Here is an 18,965-nt window from a genome sequence, read left to right as displayed (position 1 = left end):
ATTTACACGATCTTTTGTTACTCTTTTGCCAGTGACGTCATAGTAAAATCGTATATAATTGCCTATAACTTCATTAAAAAAAGGCCAAAAAACGATTTTAAGGTTGATTCTATTATTAATGGCATATCAAAAATCCTCTCTAAAACAAAAAATCATTTTGCTAGTTCTCTTTTAAAGCCGTCGTGAGAAATATTAAACACGTTTAATATTCTACTACGCGACTGCCCCCGACGCACACCATCGCGTCTGCGTTTAACTCACCCAGACCGACGCGACAACAAATCGCGTCGGGCTGCGTCGGCCGACGCTGTCTGAGTTGGCCTTAAGCCTATTAATAGTACTGTCCTCGTGATGATGAGTCATGGTCAAGAGCTTCAATAAATTCGAATGAAGTGTGCCATGTTATTGTAAAGTAACCGGATATGTCGGATTGCTAAATTCTTGACTTTAATCCCGGTTTTATATAATTATTTCTTGCCATCACAAAGTTGAACATTATTCTATTAAAAGGTTGAACATTTGAATATAACACGTTTTATTTTTCCTATTTAATAATGCACTTTTATTTTACACTTTAAGTAAAAGTTAAGTCCCTGCTATAAAAAGAGAAACAATAAAGATACTGTCAGAATATTTGCTACTATATTCCAAAACTTCGCGGTAGAAAAGAGTAGAAGGAAGTAAATTTTAATCGAATTTCATTTGCAGCAAAATCGTTTTTATCGTATCCTTAGTCAAACTTCCCCTAGTCGATAATGGACTTTACCAACTTTTGTTTACTGTCGGTCGTCGTAAAAGAAAAGAAGCAAATGTTCTCAGGCACTCGGTACGCAAGTAGATTTATGTCTCGTGGATGTGGAAGCATGTCGAAGTATTCTAATAAGGATTTATTAACAAAGTCAATTTTAAAGGATAATTCAACACCGACGCAAGCAAATATCGAAGGTAACCAATGAAACCGGCTACTTCTCTAGGCTAGCGGTCTAGGCGCAGCCTGAGGCCTTACACCAGCGTGGCTGGCTGGCATGCTTGAATTCACGGGGTCCTTTGCTTACTTCCATCCAATAGGAGGCGCGAGTCTCCAGGAGAGAGCTGGCGATGGGTATATTACATGTAAAATTGTATTTACCAAGGCATAGATAAGCTTTTTTATCTGTTTTAAAAACTTCCTATTATAATATGGAGTATAATAATAAAACTATGTATAGCCGGTAAAAAATGTTTATTAATTTAATTATAGTATAGGCCTAGACCCTATGCAGCATTTTTTGATGTTTAAATTATATGTAACTTGGTGTACACTTCAACCCATTTCATTGAATCATTATCATGCCATAAAGTGTTAAATATATTATATTTAATAGGAAATTTGCCATTATGGCTTTCTGGAGAATTACTTCGTACTGGCCCAGCTGTTTTCGAAGTAGGCAAGGACCAGATGAGGCACTTCTTTGATGGCTATGCGATGCTGTTGCGTTTTACTATTAAAGAGGGAAATGTCACGTACCAGAGTCGCTTCCTCAACAGTGATGCTTACACCAAAGCATTTAAACAAAATCGTATAGTTTGCTCGGAATTTGGAACTGTATCATATCCAGATCCGTGTAAAAATATCTTCCATCGATTCATGTCAAAATTTACCGTGGAAGAGATGTCCGATAATGGAAACGTGAATATTCTTCCCATTGCTGACGAGCTTTATGCATCATCGGAAACGCAGAACCTGTGTAAACTTGATTTAGAAACATTGAAAAGTACTGAGAAAGTAAGTATTTTTTGATAAAAATCATTTATCAAAATATCTATAATGGCAAAATGTAAATGAATAAATTATAAAGTATAAAGTAAAATATCTGTAATTTGAAAGCCTTTTTTCATGGGCATTATTTTGCCAACAGTAACAATTGATAATAAGTTGTAAGTAACCATTTTTTCTGTACCGCACAGCACCTCCTGCGATATCTCAAATTAAAGAAAAAGAGGCATCACCGAGGATTGTATTTCTTACTTGACTGATAAACTGATTGATTGACTTATTGATCAATTGATTCATTTATTGATTGATTGAATGATTGATTCTCTATTGATAGGTGAACCTGTATAGTAGAAACAATATTGCGGTACATACACAAACTGCGCACCCCCATATTGAAGCTGATGGAACTGTTTACAACTTAGGAACAGCATTCTCAGGGAGAAGTTGCTATAAGATTGTGCAATTTGATCCAAGCAATGGTAAACATATTTAAAAGACTGAATTTTGAAACGGGAAAGACCCATGGCAGTGGAGTTGAAAAGCTTGGTGGTTAAGATGTTTGCCTTCTAAAATCCTGGGTTCAATTCCTGTCATGGTAACATGATTTTTTCTCACGACCAAAAAAATCTCAATGTACAGTATTTAAAGCATTTTGTTTGTGTGTTTATCTTCTGAAGGAATTGTCACTTGGTAAAGTGATTAAGTTCTTTATTGGCATATCCTTGGCCTTGAGCCAAAAAATTAATTTAATAAATAAATAGTACAGTACTGATATGTAACATTGTCCCTTATCCTGTCTAACTCTTGTATCAAAAGTAATCAAGGAGCTGAGCAATATATATAAATAAATAATCAAATAATAGGAGAAACTGTGCTCGAGTAAAGAAAATAGCCTATCAACAAAAAAGTTCCTCATCGCTATGAAAACATGTTACTGACGAGAACTAAATATTTGATCTCTCGCTGTCAAGGCGATTGTCATACTATTAGACCACAGGCCCAGGCCCAATGGTATCACAGTTAGAATCCACATTGGTTATATTGGGTAGGTCTATATCTTCCAATGCAATAGTTTAAAAATATGGGAATTCTACAGTAGGTATACTGTACATTTAAGAGTCCCTATAGATCACTCAACATCAATCTAATGTGGGAATTGGCCGTATCCGCATAGTCTTGGGAAAATGAACATTATCAACTTGCTGTAATTCATATTTGTAGAATGATTAACAATCAAATGCAGGCACATGTTTTTTCAATTTGCAATACATTCCAAACTTTCCTTTGATGGGTTCGCTAAAAATGTTAAAAAACAAAACTCTTTCACCATAATTAAAGTGCTGCTGCAAAAACGAACTACATCATAATAAAGTCGCATACTATGAAAGCTTAGTAATAAGTAATAGATATCGCAATTATTAACCATTGCAATTGGGTGCTACAATCTTTATTACTCTTGATTACCGCGGAATCCGATCACAATGAATTCTGCGTCAAACACTGATAGGCTGAGGTCAGTCAACGTACAGTAGGTCTATCCACCGGAGGTCTAGTACAGTTTGACCTCTTGTTCCAATGTAAAGTTTGCAACTGATCGAAATGGAGTGTAGTCTGAATAGGGTGTAAGTCTTATTATGAGTCTTGAAGAGGTGGTGGTTTTTTTTTTTTTTTTGGTCTTGAGAAAAAAATCCTGTTACCATGACAGGATTTGAAGGCAAGCATCCTAGCCACACTATGCAACTTCACTCTACTACAGTAGTAGTTCCCAAGACTAAGCTATTCAACTCTACTGGTAGGTCCCGAGACACTGAGAGGAGGCCAACTTATATTGATTTTGACATAATGCCAATTTATTGATAATATACTGTAACAGTTAACATTTATAGAGACTTCTGCAAAATATACTGTTACTTTCTTAAACATTTACCACAAAAAAAAGGCCCTAAAAAGGCATTAACAACAAGATCCTAACAAGGCCACTTTGGGAGCCCCACAAAGTAAGACCATGTACAGGGGCAGATCCAGAGATGTCCAAAAGGGGGGGCTTAAAGGGGGACCGAAATTTGGGCCGATCGAGACAACAAAGGCATGCCCCCGCGAAACTTTTTTCAGGGCGGCCCCCCCCCCCTAAATCCGCCCCTGATGTATGTTATTTCCTGTTATTTTTTTAGTTAGTTTGACAATATATTTGGGGAATTTTTCTTCAGGTCATTAAACAGTAATACCTTTATCTATTCTAAATTTCAAGATTATCTAATAAAACCACTTTTTTCCTTTGTAGGGCACTGAACCAGACACTGACCTTGTTCTTCCTACAGGCACCTCTTGTCGAGCCGTTCTGAAGAGTGATGGCTGTGTTCATTGTTATTCTGAAGTATTACTTGACACAGGTAAGTATCCAATCATTGTTGTTCACTCATGCTTTGTGTACAAATATAATGACAAGTTGCTTTTTTTATGTTTCAATTTACTAAAAGTTAACTTCCAACTTCTATTCTTTCATTATTCCAGAATCATAAAATAATCCATGATTATTATTTAAAGAACTCAAAATTTACTCCATTTTTTAATTACGATCTATCAACCAAAATATGGAATGATATTGATTTAGCAAAAATTTAAAAACGATCTATTTAGAAAGAAAATGAAAAAGAATTATATAGAAATGTAATATGCCATAATTTGATTGCTTTAAGTTATTTTTTATTACTGTTTTCCCTTTGATTTGAATTTTTTTTTTCTTTTTTATCGTCGGGGCAAACTAAGACAAGCTATGCTTCTATGTTTGATCCCAGTTAATTATTGTAATAGACTGTTTGTATTTGTTGCTTTTGATTAACTGAATAAATGTAATATTATTGTGAATAGTGGGAGCTTTTAGGGATATTTTGGTTCAAATTTTTCTGCAATCAACAAATTTGGTGGCACACATCATACTATTCCAATTCTGCCGGACAAGTGATGCCAGTGAATTCACCTAATTTGCATAATTCAAAATGGCAACCAACATATTATTATTATTATTATTATTATTATTGTTATTATTATTATTATTATTGTTATTATTATTATTATTATTAATTTATTGAATAACTGATTGATATATAGTTGTGAAAAAAAGCTCAAAGGCAATATTTTGTATATCCAAGATTGTTTTTAAAAGCTTTTAATATTTCAAATGATATCCTAATTCAGGTATAGAACTTCCGCGCATCAACTACAAAGAATACAATGGTAAGCCATACAGATATGCTTATGGAATAAGTAAGGGATTTGGTGAGGTAAGTAATTCTTTATATTTTTGCGGAAATCATGGAAGATTTAGAGAAAATTTTTTTTTTGTTTACTTAGTTTGCAATCAAAATTAAGAAGAATATAAACAACAAATACCATCAATAACCAAAATACGGTGTGACGCTTATGACAATTTAAAAGTCTTTGGTGTGGTGCTTATATGTATAATTTGCTCTTTCGAGAGCAGTACTTATTAAACCTAAGTTTTGTGTTTTGTTTGGCACTTACGATTTTTTTCATGAATGTTGCTTATTCGTTAATTTATGTTAATTTGATTTAAAACAGCTGTTTCACAGAATCCAATTCAAGTTCCTTTTATTAGTCATACATCCATGATATGTTTGTAACTGAGTTGATAGTAGCAGTCATCACAATAATACTTTGAAATTGAATTATGCTTTTCTAGCTATTTTGAACTGAGTTGTTTCAATCTGTCTCATTTGGTGTTAATATCTTACCTAATCTGTTTAAATGAGAATTTTAATGTTTCAATTGGTTTTTAAAATTTTGCTACAAACTCTATCTTTAAAAAGCCATTCAATGCCTGTTTTCTGTTCATCCAGGAAGTGTTTGCAGCTGTAGCCAATAAACTTGCATAGATCAATACATCTAATAAAAAACATGATAAAACCTGCTTAATGTCTCATAAAAATGGTGATATTATTTCTGTTGCCTTTTTTCTCTGTGTTATGTGTAGTTGTTGAAACTTGATGTTGAGGACAGGACCGCTGTGAGTTGGTCTGAAGAGGGCTGCTTCACTGCTGAACCAGTCTTTGTTCCTAAGCCAGGAGCAAATGATGAAGATGATGGTTCGTTTACATCAGTATTATTTATTCATTTATATTACTGTTTTTATTAGTTGGAAGAATTTTTGATAGACTTTAAACATGAATTACTATTATTTTTGCATCGATTATCAAAGTATAATGGTAAACGACAATTTTACATAAAATAGAACAAAATGAAAATGGTAAATTGCAGAGACTTCATGACAAATTTTAATACTACGGTATTTTGTAAATGTATTTTTGTAATTTTATTATATTTATGTATTTATTTATTCCAGTATAACTTTGCACAACAGTACCAATGGCTATTAATGTTTGAATTGCACAATATAAAAATGTAAATTTATTTATACAGACATTTTCTTACAAAATATAGACATTCAAATATATAAACCCACCCTTTAATTGGCAATCTGGTGTGTAATGTTGAAACAAAAAGAATAACAGTACTAATTATATACTTATGTATCGCATATTACACAGTGCCTCAACCAACTCAAATTTTTATAACGGCATAATATATTTTTATTGTTTCAGGAGTTGTTTTGTCAACAGTGCTGGATGTTCGTGAGGGAAAACTCCCTTATTTGCTCATTCTTGATGGAAAGACATTTAAGGAGATTTGCCGAGCAGTAGTCCCAGCTGAAAAGTGGTGCTTGAGTTTACATGGCCTCTTCGTATCAAAATTCTAAGTCTGCATATTAAAAATATGTTCAGCTTTGTATAGCACATATGGTGAACATCTCAGCATGCTTCACAGTTATCAAAGGAAAATTGGGGAAAGAAATCTAACTATAATAAAAATAATAATAATAATAATAAAAATAATAATAATAATAATAATTATAATAATGATAATGATAATAATAATAATAATAATAAGAGCACTAAGTAGAGAGCATATCTCCGCCCATAAAATAAATCTCTCAGAATATGTTCCAAATTTACTTCAACTACCACCTCAACACAATTCACTCTGCTCTTCTTCAAAAACACACAGCAACTCACGAAAACACTTTTTATTTCAAAGGAGCTCTATTTCCACTTTTAGTCTTGGTTTTGGGGTACTCTTTTTTTAGAGTGGAAATTTTTAGATTTTGTAATCCAAATTGATTTGCCCAAAATTCACTGTCGGCATAATTTACACTACACATGTTACGTTTCGGACGCAAAATCCAAGAAACATATAATATTAAAACATTTTATTTTCCAGTACTGAAAATGTGAAAAACGTGACAACCCACCTAATTTCCAAACCACCACCTACTTAAAAAAAAAAAACCAAAATGCCTTTTACTACATTTTCCTTTAAATAGTCCTCATATCCACACCCTACTCCAGACTGTCACTAAAGTTTATTCATTTCTTCATTAGGTCATACCTAACACTCCCTGTAACTTTTATTCAGATCTGTGCAGCCATTTTTATTTTGATATTTTGAACACACACACAAAAATGCGACACACACACAAACTTACATGACTAAAAATATATATATTTCCTGGCGGAGATAATAATACTGGTACATAACCTAGCATATAATCCTTATTCTAGCCGAAAACTAATCATACTTCTTAAAATAAACATGATTGGCCGTTAGCTTGCACTACTGGTTACTCGCATTTCAATAGATATCATGGTTAATATTTAATGAGTGTTAATTGCTATGTCATGTGTCTGGTTTTGCTTCACTGGCGTTAATGTTGCAATTTAAATGACTGAGGTTGTTCTTATCTAGCAAACCACCATACAATTATGGAAAATGCCAAGTTCTTGCCAATATGGATGTCTTAATTATACACCCCAATATACCGTATTTATTCAAATAAACACTCCTGGGCGTTAATTGTTGAGAAGGGTTTTGAGTGGTGTTTAGTTTTCGAGAGGCATTTTTTCGAAGGGGGGTGTTTATTTTTTTTGCCGTGAAATGGGCACGTATATACTGTACTCAAATAAATGCCCCTTAATTTCACTGTAAGCAGAATTACAATACATAATTATGTCAAAATAATTAATGTTATTGGGTGATCATGAAGACATATATTGATCCCAACCAAGTCAAAAAATGTATAGAATGTGTTGAAAATGATGTTGCTTCCATTAGTTCTGTTTAGTCATTTATTCGAGGAAAAAATAAATGCCCTGGGTCGTTTGAAGGAGGGGTTTATTCCAAATGAGGCTCTGGAGGAGGCATTTATTCAAATAAATATGTTATGTATTACTTTGGATCTTATATATCGCAAAATTCTGCCTTTATTTGTTTTGCACAATATTAGTTTTTGCAAAAAACGTCCTCAAGATTAGAACCCGAGACTTTCCGATACCATCTGGAAACTCTATCAGTAGAGCGATGTGGTCAAGTGGTGTACACTCTTTGTGTTAGGGTCTCAAGATATTGTGTAATATGCAATGAATAATGTTAAATCACATGATGGTTTTTCAAATCAGAAAACAAAGGAGAGTGAAAATATTTATTATATTTATATATCATAAACATTTAGAGGTATGTTACGGTCATAATATTTTGAAGTATTTATTTCATCTGCCTTGTATTGTAATTGATTTTGTTGCTATTTTACAAATTTAAATGTCCTGTTAAAGGTTTACAATGAAATCAAATATTATTTTAAACACTAGATTTTCAGTATGGCTATTTATACTTATTTATATGTTGAGATTTTGCTATTGGCCAAGTGTTTATGGGAACCCACTTTTAAAGCGATTCACTCTTGAGATTCTGTAATTTTTGTTTTTGTATGTGGAGATGAAATAAAGGATATAAAATGCTATACTGTAAATGCGGCTGGTATATTTTCTTAACTACTGTAACAAAATATTGATTATGTCAATATATTACTTTTCGGTATTTTAAATTTATGTGATGATATTCCTTAGAGTGTAAATAGACTTTTGCCAGAGGAAAAAAATGTCAACAGCAATTAAGTTTGCTTTTCGTTTATCCTGCCACTCACAAATTGTTGTGTCCCTTTTTTTCATTTTGTATGTTTTTTAAAGTTGTTGGCAAAATAAATGAAATGAAGCTATTAATCTGAGGAAATGGCGATTGCAAATGAGATTTTCTTCATTGAGTTTGGACAAAGTCCTATGATTTAACAGCCATTAAGGGGTCAACCCTTTCTAAATGACCTACTAAAATGCATAGCGACACGGATTGCAGCAATTTTTGCATCATCTTTATTGTATCATTTCTTATTTTCCAATAGTAAACATCTTTAGCTACTATGCACACAACTTGACAATTATCACTTTATTTTCTTTCTAACACTTTATTATAAATTTCTTTTCTAATTTCTATTTTTTTATAAATGCAGATTTAGCAGAACATACTGTACACATGCTTTCGACCACATTTCTTGATAACATTCAAGATGATCCCTACAAAGAATCATTAATTTACGTCTATGCATAAAATCTTTGACCTATAGCATGATTTCAAGGTAATGCATCTATCGCCCATTAGGCCTAAAACTAATACAAGCCAGAGTACTGTTTACTACAGGAAAACATCAATAACAAAGTATTTAATAACAAACCAACTTCATCAATAATTATTATAAAACTGTATACTTATACTGTATTGCACTTAAATTTTTATAAATAGAAAGAAAAAAACATTTTGTTATAAGGCTAATTATCTGAGCCAATTTGACTCGACCTCAATTTTACGAATCCTACAATTTACGTATAACTTTTGGTTCCATATCGTACATAAAATCGAGGTTCTACTGTATTAGGTAAACATGAATACTAATATTGTGTTTGGCTAATTTATATCAACTTATTGTGCAGCCTTTTATATATTACCAGTTTCCACCAATCGTTGCCTGTACTAATAGTCACATGAACATTTTGAAAGTATATTGTCAAATTAAATACTTATAACATAATCCAAGAATTTACCAGATAATACAAAAATGAATATATTTCATATAACTGTTACTGTAATACTCTGAATAATGTACTTTCATAAAAAATATATAATGAATATTTAGTTGCATGAAAGGTAAATTATATCATATTACACATAATATAGAAATACAGTAATATTTAGTACTCATAAAGTATAACTTCATAACAAATATTGAATAAGATGAGGAATGTTTAGTTCATTGAAAAGTATGAATTCAAATAAATTAATGGTAATTATTTTCATATACAGTATAATGACAAAGAAATACAAAATCATATAAACACTACATTTACAAAATATAGTTAACATATAAATTATTACTGTACATAATTCATAATCAACAATTTAACCATGATTTTTTTAACAATTACAAGTTACATCCAGCAGCTTATAATTACAATTTATACATAACATAACGTCGCTGACTCTACAATAATTTTAATTGTTACATAATATTTTAGCACAACATTTTTAAATTTAAAAAAAAATGCCCATTTTAGCTTAGAACTTTCATTCCCTTGAGCCATTTAGTGATTTGGCGCAGCGAAATGGTTTAAATCCTTGTTGTGCATTTCGCTTGTGTCCTTGAGCAAGCAAATTATCTGCATTGGTTCTCGCCACCCAGGAATATAAATGGGTATGTGGTGGGGTTGCCCGATCCTGTGCTGATTATCAGCAGCAACACTTTAACCATGTGGACCAAATGACCAGGGAAAAGAACTGCACTTATAACCTTAAGGAAGACTACCAGTACCAGTTAGCCAAAACATTTGTAGACTCAAGCATAGTGACATTATTTATATAAATTAAAGCATTCACTTATTTTACCACATATCCTTGAATGCACTTTTAAAAAAAATATAAAAATTAAAATGCTATTATTCAGGCATACAAAATTTTAGACACCTTTTTCTGGTAGTAACAATAGAAACAAGCCATCACAAGTGGTTATCCATGACACATCTTATTATAAAACTAATTGGTGGTTATTAGCACTGGAAAGTTTCATATAAAAAATAAGTTAAAAAACATAAGAAAATAATGCAAACGTTATTAATACTGGGAAAGCATCTTAATCTGTCTACACTATCAAACTTCAGGTGACAAAAACATGTGATATGCCCATATTTGGGTGTAATAATATGCCCGTATTTGGGTGTAATATGCCCATATTTGGGTATAATATGATATTATCATAACCATATATGGGCATTTCACACAAATTTGACACATAACATTCTGTTAAAATCCTTGCACTTTTATCTTAAGACTTGCATATTTGTAACACATTTCTAACATGATCAATAATTTTTAATAAACTAGATTACATTATGCAGATGCACATGGTGACCTCATCTAAACATAAACCATTAAATTTCTATGCAGACACTAAAGTATCAACATTAAACTTTGTGAATAATTTTATACATAATTTGTAATCACATGATTAGAGTATTTCTATTTAAAAAAAATATTAGCAACACTTCTGAAAACATAGGTGGTAAGATGTGCTTATTAGCGAAAGACTTGAAAGTAAAAATCTATACCAAGAAATTCCATAAAACTAATGAGGGTAACAACCAAAGACAGAGAAAACAGCACAATGGACCAGTGTCATTGCTCTGTTCTCCTGCATTGTGAGGCCCTATATAAGGACTCGCTGGAACCAACGTCATTGTGCCACTCTCCTGCACTGTGAGGCCCTGTATAAGGGCTCCCCAGAACCAGCGTCATTGCCTCGCTCAACTGCACTAAGAGGCTCTGTATAAGGCCTCACTGGAGCATGGTTCACGGGAGCTTAAGTGACACTGGCAGTTATGTGTAATAAGTTATGTAAATATCTCTCCCTAATGTACAGTAAAGTGTGTAGTTGTAGAGTAACATTATGGAGGATGACAACTATGAGCTATTTATATCTAAAAAGCAGTTATAGCATTCTGCAATAAGCACTGATGTATCACTAAAATCCTAGAGAGGGAAAATGTGGTGAAGGTCAGTCTTTTAACTCTTTCTACTGTAACTTTGTTCAATTGTCATCACCATAACAGCATCAGTATTATCAATATTATTATTACTATAATTCCTCACATCTTCGCTAATTGTTGCTTTAGTATTTATATTACTAACTCTACACGATCACTGCAAGTATACTGTTGTAACTTACTGTATATGTAAATTATTCATGCGTAATTACACATACTACTCAATTTAGACATCATTTGAAAACTAACCTAATCGATTTGGCACAAAGCGGACATAATGGAATCAATGCATGTTACATTATTGATGATGAATCTAGTAAGATATAAACAGTGGCATACCTAGGGGTACACAGGGACACATCCCCCAAATAGATTGCACACCCCCAAAAAAGTTTGCACACCCAGAGTTTCCCCTTCTCCCCCCCTCCCCCCACACACTGGAAATGTTCAAACCAAAAAAAAAAAAAAAAAAAAAAAAAACAACCGCGCCCAAAAGAGACTCAGTTTCCCCCCACCTTTATTTGATCATTTAGGGGCCCCATCAGCTGCCCTCCCTCATATTATTTCAAGACTCTTTTAGTCCCAATGAATACAAAATTACACTGTAAAATCCCATGCCAGAAAGTTACAATAAAATAGATATTGGTGATACAGTATCAAGCATTTTACTAAAAATAAATAAGTATTCGTTTTGAAATCGATGCTGGAAATAAATTTAAAAATAATGTAAAATAATCTCACAGATATTCAGTCAAAGCTAGTATGTCAATCAAAATATCTATTTTAATGGTTTGTATTGGTTGCAGTTTCAAAAACTTAAATGGTTGTTGGAGAGTACATATATTTTTCTAATCCAAAGTAAAATTGTTTTTGTATTTTATTCAAACTTCTAAGAGGAATGATTTATCACAGCCAATATAAGTGAGGTACTTCATCAATTAATGACAATTTAAAAACTAATTTTCATGATTACCATCAACAAAAATTATACTTTTTTTTTAATAACATGAAAGCATGATTTTAGAATGTGCAATTTCTAGCCATCTAGGTATCATCAATTAAGTATATTATAATACAAATTTGTCTTTTTTGTGACCATGATACTCTTTGTAAGGGTGTCTTCCGCAAGGGTTTACAAACTAACACTAACAGCATACAATTAGCATTCTGGTGTATGTTTTTCACATAGCTTAGCATATAGCATTAATTTAAATTAGATTAACTGATTGATTGGCAGAGTATGTGCTATACAAGTTTAATTCTTTATTGTATTAAATAAATGCTCACCTCATTTTGAATATTATTAAATACTACTGTATATGTCCACAAATTGATGAACACTGTATTATAGAATAAAATTAGCTATAATACTGTAGTCAAGATAGTGAAGGATATAGATTATGTAAATAAATATAAAGATATATTTCTATCATTCAGAAATATATATGACTTATCAAGGTAGAGACAGACTCGGTCCGTAATTATATAGCCGCAGCAATGGTGATATCAATTCTTTTGAGATGTCTTAGATGGTGTTATATGCGTAACCATACTTTTGTAGGAGCACCTTGCGTTCGTCCACCACCAGCTTGAAGTAAGTTGGGTTACGTGAGGGCCACAGCAGGTACACCATCGCAGAGATTGATAATAGGTCTCCGGACAGTATCATACCTGTTCATTTAAAGAACAACAACATTGAATTAATTTTAGTATCATGATAATTATAATCAGTGATAAGATAAAAAGTACTAGGTATCAAGAAAAAGAAGAGAAAAAACATTGATTGGTCAGCAATCCTGGAAAGGAGTAGAGAATGAAATAAAAGTGATTGATAAAATCTATCTGCAACAAAAAAACAGTGGTCGATCTAGAATTTTTCTGCGGAGGTGGCATAAGTGGCTATTGAGGATCTAAGATTCAAAGAAGGCGGAACCTAAGGTCGAGACAGGAAGGTTTTGGGGGTGATCCTTTACATAAGGGGGGTATATCCCATCTCTGGAAGTTCCCTTGTATCTGCTACGAACAACAAAAGGAATATAAAACCGAAAAGATAAAGTGTGTGTCATCGCATTCCCTAAATTGCATTAGAATCTTATGATATTATGATGACAAAAAATAAATTAAATCTTGTCTGCTCATATAGCACATCCAGAACTAGGTCTGGGTCATACCTAACAAGATGCCTTCCTTTTTATTGAGTACCATATTATGAATCTTACAAATGTAAAAAAAAAAAATACACTGATACAGTTACCTGATTAAAATTAATATCCTTTAATAATAAACTAACTTACAGATTGTAAGTCAGGGAGGTACATTTATCTTATCTTGAAGCATTATTATGTTTCTCACGTTAATACTGTATAGAATATTCACAGAGTAAAATGAGTTAAGATATTTTCACAACTCAGGATTAGAATTTCAAGTATAAGGTACAGCAGACAGGATATTTGAAACCGTGTCGTGATACCTGTACAAATCAAACCGGACGTTTATAAGTCAGGCTTTCACATTGCATTATTAATTCAGCTTGCATATAAAACATTGGAACCATCAAACTGCAGCATTTAAAGATCATTGTTACGCTTTAATAAATAAAAAAATCAATAGCTTTAATTTATTTTAATGCATAATTTCGTACTTTAAGGAAGGATTGAAAAAGTTAATTATTGTTAACGATACATAATAAATAAGTTTGACTATGAGCTGATTTAAATGACCTAAACTTCTCATCTATAATTGCCTATGACGTAACACATAGACTCATTAAATTAATATGCAAGACTGTATATTAAGTATGCCCTGTCACTATTACATTTTCTTTTATAAATATCTGTGATTACCCATATATGGACATGATGATAAGGATGGGATAGAATATTTTCATTTGGTGAAAAAAAACTAATGTTCTATTCAACTTGGCTATACATACCAATATTCAAATTATGAATTTCTTTATTCCATTACTCTCATAAAGATTCATTTCTTGTATAATGAATGGAGATGTTATAAATGATGTGTGGTTATGAATTGTGAAATGACTGCTTTAAAACAAAATGCCTTGATGTATGCAAATTGCTAATGCTATAGGCTGTAAGACTCTGTCCACACAAATTTGACAGGTACAGAATTTGTGATTTGCACAGAGTGTAATATGATTCTGTCATGGCAGCGCAGTTTATCTAACTAAAATTGCACAGCGAAATTGAGCAGAATAAAATATTTTTCTACATCTGCCGTACAATTTACATTTTTTTCATGGAATAGAACGATTAATTTAATCTGATATCAGTGGCGGAATCAAGGAGGGGGTTCCCCCCTAAATTTTTCAAAATTATAAAAACAAATCAAGAAAAAAAATTATATTTAAGTTGAAATTTCTATTTCGAAAATTCCTGGAACCGCCACTGGATATGATATATATACATTCAAACATTATTTTAAAAATGGTATATAAATATCTAATTATTTTTCAAAAGTTAAATAGGTGTTTAAAAAAGTAATAAACATTAAGGACATACCGGTTAAAGCCTTGAGTCTGTACTGAGGCGATATGAGAGCGGCGATGATTACGAGGATCGGTAGGTGAATGAACCAGACAAAGTAGCCTATACCAAAGTACTTGTAGAACTTGAGTTTGGGCTCAGCACTTTCTTGCAGCCTGGTGGTGTGAAGTTCATACAGGAACCAGATGAGAATGACGAGACGAAGGGCTAGTACAATAGCACCAGCAAAGGTTTGGTATTCGGTGACATCAGACACCAAACTGATCATTAACTGTAAAATAAAAATTATTTTAATGGTTTAAATTTTATTTAAGTTAAGCAGGTACTGTACCTGTATAGAGAACATACAGAAATTATCTTAAATTAGTGTAATTCAGCATCAGAACTGTTTAATTTTATTCCAGGGCTTCAGCTCCTAGACCCAGACTACAAAAATTGGCAGCTTCCTGTCCCAAGCCATGGTTTTTTTTAACTTCCATATTTAATTGGATCTTTCATTCAATAAATTTCCTTTCTTCGACTTTCTGTATACATATGTATAAATAATACTTTTATTCAAAAATCAATAATGCACATAACAAGCAATAGCACTGAGCAGTAAATTACTGAACTGGAACTTGTTTTACAGGCATGTATAAAATATAAATGACATTATTTTTTTCTATCAAAAAAATGAGCATTTAAAATAATTCCATGGGACAACTTTAGACTTATCATGATGTATTTTAAGCTACAAAAATAATAAATTGACATTTCTTATGTCCTACAAATATTAGTAATCAAAAACATGAAGGATCTGAAATTGAAAATGCTAAATTAAAGTGAACCTAGATCATGTGCAGCACATTTATTTGACAGCATCAATCAAGTATTTGTGATATCAGTTAATTAAGCTTAGTACTGGTCTAGATAATAAGTATCTAGAACGTTTTACGTGTGTTAAAGTCAGGCTCCTGAGGAAAACATATTTTTGATGTTGTACCACTGATTTTTCTAAGGCACAAAAAGCACATTTGACGAAAAACTCGGAAACAACTTCGAGATACAGATTTTTGAATATTTAAAACTGGGGGACAAAAGGGGCGTAACCAAACTTTCTTCCACCTTCTTCCCCCAGTTTTCAAATACTCAAAAATTTGTATCTCAATGACTGTCCCCAAGTTTTTCATTAAATATGCTTTTCGTGTTTTAGAAAAATCAGTTGTAGAACATATCAACAAATTGTTTCCCTCAGAAGCCCGGCTTTGAATTCATTCTTATTGTAAAATCTGTCCACACTATCAACTTAAAAGTGACACATCCATGGCAAATTATTACATAAAATTGTAAAGTGTGAACAGAAATTAAAGGATGTGCCTTGCATCATTTTATGAATTAAAGAGATAATTCACAAAAACTTTCCCTTTAATTTAGCAAATTATTAAAATAATAATAATTCAACAATTATTACTACTATTATTGTAATATTATTTATTTAAATTGTCAGTATCATTGTCAATACTTATGAGTATTACCAATCATCATTGTTATCATCATTATTAAAAAATAAAAAAATAAAAAAATAAAAAAAAAATAAAAAAATAATAATAGGTTCAAATAAACAAGGTTTATAAGCGCAATGCCCGAGTAAACACAAGATGAGATGAATGTAAAAGAAAGCAGAAAAAATGATGCAGGAGACTCAAAGAACAGAGAAAAAACAAGACCAGACTATCCTAAAATTAACCAAAAAGGAAAACCATAAGTACATGTTTCATGTGCCACTACTAAAATATTTTGTTATACTTTATGATTATAATGTTAGAATAGCACTGCAGCTGCTTTCCAAGATCAAATCATATCAAACTAATTCATAATATGATACAGTACATTAATATTATAATTGTTTATGCTTACCATTTGCCAAAAGTAGAGAAACACATAGAAGATGGAGTACATAGCCCACACACCTAACACCAGCTTCTTCTGATGAATATCGGTTCTAGTAATAGTCCATCCCTTGGCCAACAACAGGAGCAGAAGCATGAAACAGCACTGCATCGCCACTTGAAAAAGCTGTCCAAGATGTTCCAGCCATGTCATGCCTGCGCCGTTGACCGCGTAAAGCACGTAATGAATGAAGTAGCAGACGACACCAATGTACTCCAGGAATAGACAGAGCGTGAGGAGCTTAACGAGTGGATGTGACTGTCCGCACTGAGCTGTTATCTGAGCAGGGAATAAGATTGTGTAGAGGAATGCAAACACCATGAACATTTGCAAGAGAGTTTGTTGTTCGTAAGAGAACTGGAACTTGAAAGGGTTGAAATTGAAGCTGCCATTTGGATAGCCGTTTATAAGCCAGATGTTGTAGTCAACAACGGTATCAGGTGACGATTGGGCCCAGGTGCAGTTCCTGGATGCTGACTGGTTGTCGTATGGGTAACATGCAAGCAAAGTTAGGAACCAGTATCTATATAAACAAAAGTTTAAAATATATGATACATACCTAGAGCCTGAGAGTGGGATTTACTACAATTTGCATAAAAATGTGGTAGTATTATAGTACTCATCAAGTATAGACATTAGTATTCTTTTTTAAAGTCATTTTTACAATACAGTACTGTATTAATAGACTACTATACTACTGTAAACCAAATCACTATTCCAAGATATAGTAGACCTAGATCACTCCCTTAAAATATAAAAATAAATGTTACCGCGTATGTAGAACATAAAAAATATAAACCATGAAATTGTTCCTATCTAAACTTTGATAATGATAACAGGAAGCAACCTATGCTGGGAACTAGTCATAGCCACATCGGTCGCCTGCAATTTAAGGCGCATAGGCCAGCCTGCTCATAATTCACAGATGCTTGAGTGATGCCAGCATCTTCTAATTTCATTACCAGTTGAGTTATTTATTAATTTTATTAATGTGTCTCTTATAAATAATATTAATGTATATAAATAAATTATTGTGTATAATAAATGAAAAAAATGAAAATTTACAACTCTAGCCTAAAAACATAAAAAGTAAATTAAATGTATATTTATTTTACAAAATACAGTAGTTTACACAATGTAAACTTAAATAAAGCAATTTACCTGGGTTTCTTATCTAACACTTTGAAGGTAAATTGAGAATCTTGTACCAAGTCACTTTCATTGTCAGTGGGGCAAATTTGGTCAACAGGACATGGGACTTCTCTGGTGTATTTGCCCATATTTGTCGGATTGCACTTGTTAATTGCTTTATAATTTGTTTTATCTACCAATACATCGAATATTTCCGAACATGAGTCGAAGGATTGCTTTGACAAAACGTCGTCATATGAAGGAAACGCATCATTATCTAGCAACATCAGAGAATAGCTAGGTAAAATCTGATCTTTATGAGCAGGGCCATCCCACCGCAGTGTGACATTTCCGTAAACATAACCTCCTCCGTCGACATCTGTGTCTTTTTCAACTGTGTTAAAACTGAATTTCGCCAACAAGCTAGAAAATCTGACGCTGTTCCAGGTACCAATGATATGCATTCCTTTTGCGTTATCAAATGTCACGCAAGATATCACAATAAAAACAACCAAAATGTGCATTTTTACCGATTTTTTTAAGACGATATTTCCCATTCTGCCTCCTCCTTCGCGCTGGTGATTCCCAATTGTGTGAAGTCAAAGTTCAAGTAAATTGACCTCGCATCCCTTGAGTGTGTTTGTATAC

At 32.5% G+C, this 18,965-nt stretch overlaps 2 protein-coding genes across 2 annotated transcripts; one reads left to right on the top strand and one right to left on the bottom strand.

Annotated features, from left to right (window-relative positions):
• Window positions 1–740: 740 nt before the first annotated feature.
• LOC117123973 (beta,beta-carotene 15,15'-dioxygenase-like) lies at window positions 741–8,896 on the top strand. Its single transcript, XM_033270073.1, has 8 exons — window positions 741–945; window positions 1,365–1,765; window positions 2,091–2,235; window positions 3,462–3,514; window positions 4,038–4,146; window positions 4,952–5,037; window positions 5,748–5,859; window positions 6,376–8,896. The coding sequence occupies exons 1-8, from the start codon at window positions 756–758 to the stop codon at window positions 6,528–6,530; spliced, it is 1,251 nt and encodes a 416-aa protein (XP_033125964.1). The 5' UTR covers window positions 741–755; the 3' UTR covers window positions 6,531–8,896.
• Window positions 8,897–12,263: 3,367 nt separating this feature from the next.
• Window positions 12,264–18,920, bottom strand: LOC117123903 (transmembrane protein 145-like). The gene is made up of 4 exons (XM_033269967.1): window positions 18,348–18,920; window positions 17,154–17,709; window positions 15,273–15,528; window positions 12,264–13,422 (listed from the first exon to the last, which is right to left on the bottom strand). The coding sequence occupies exons 1-4, from the start codon at window positions 18,872–18,874 to the stop codon at window positions 13,277–13,279; spliced, it is 1,485 nt and encodes a 494-aa protein (XP_033125858.1). The 5' UTR covers window positions 18,875–18,920; the 3' UTR covers window positions 12,264–13,276.
• Between the last annotated feature and the right edge of the window lie 45 nt (window positions 18,921–18,965).

Source organism: Anneissia japonica, unplaced genomic scaffold (genome assembly GCF_011630105.1).
Source record: "Anneissia japonica isolate Jap-2015-1 unplaced genomic scaffold, ASM1163010v1 scaffold287736_len1891122_cov214, whole genome shotgun sequence".
NCBI classification, from domain to species: Eukaryota; Metazoa; Echinodermata; class Crinoidea; order Comatulida; family Comatulidae; genus Anneissia; species Anneissia japonica.
This window is presented reverse-complemented; position numbering and strand designations above follow the sequence as displayed.

Excerpts from the sequence above, each read along its gene's own strand:
- LOC117123973 (XM_033270073.1), top strand. The coding sequence starts at position 756 with ATGGACTTTACCAACTTTTGTTTACTGTCGGTCGTCGTAAAAGAAAAG. Across the intron at positions 1,766-2,090 it reads CATTGAAAAGTACTGAGAAA|GTGAACCTGTATAGTAGAAA; the intron begins GTAAGTATTTTT and ends CTCTATTGATAG. Across the intron at positions 4,147-4,951 it reads TGAAGTATTACTTGACACAG|GTATAGAACTTCCGCGCATC; the intron begins GTAAGTATCCAA and ends ATCCTAATTCAG.
- LOC117123903 (XM_033269967.1), bottom strand. The coding sequence starts at position 18,874 with ATGGGAAATATCGTCTTAAAAAAATCGGTAAAAATGCACATTTTGGTT. Across the intron at positions 17,710-18,347 it reads GTGTTAGATAAGAAACCCAG|ATACTGGTTCCTAACTTTGC; the intron begins GTAAATTGCTTT and ends TTGTTTATATAG. Across the intron at positions 15,529-17,153 it reads TTCTCTACTTTTGGCAAATG|TTAATGATCAGTTTGGTGTC; the intron begins GTAAGCATAAAC and ends TTTATTTTACAG.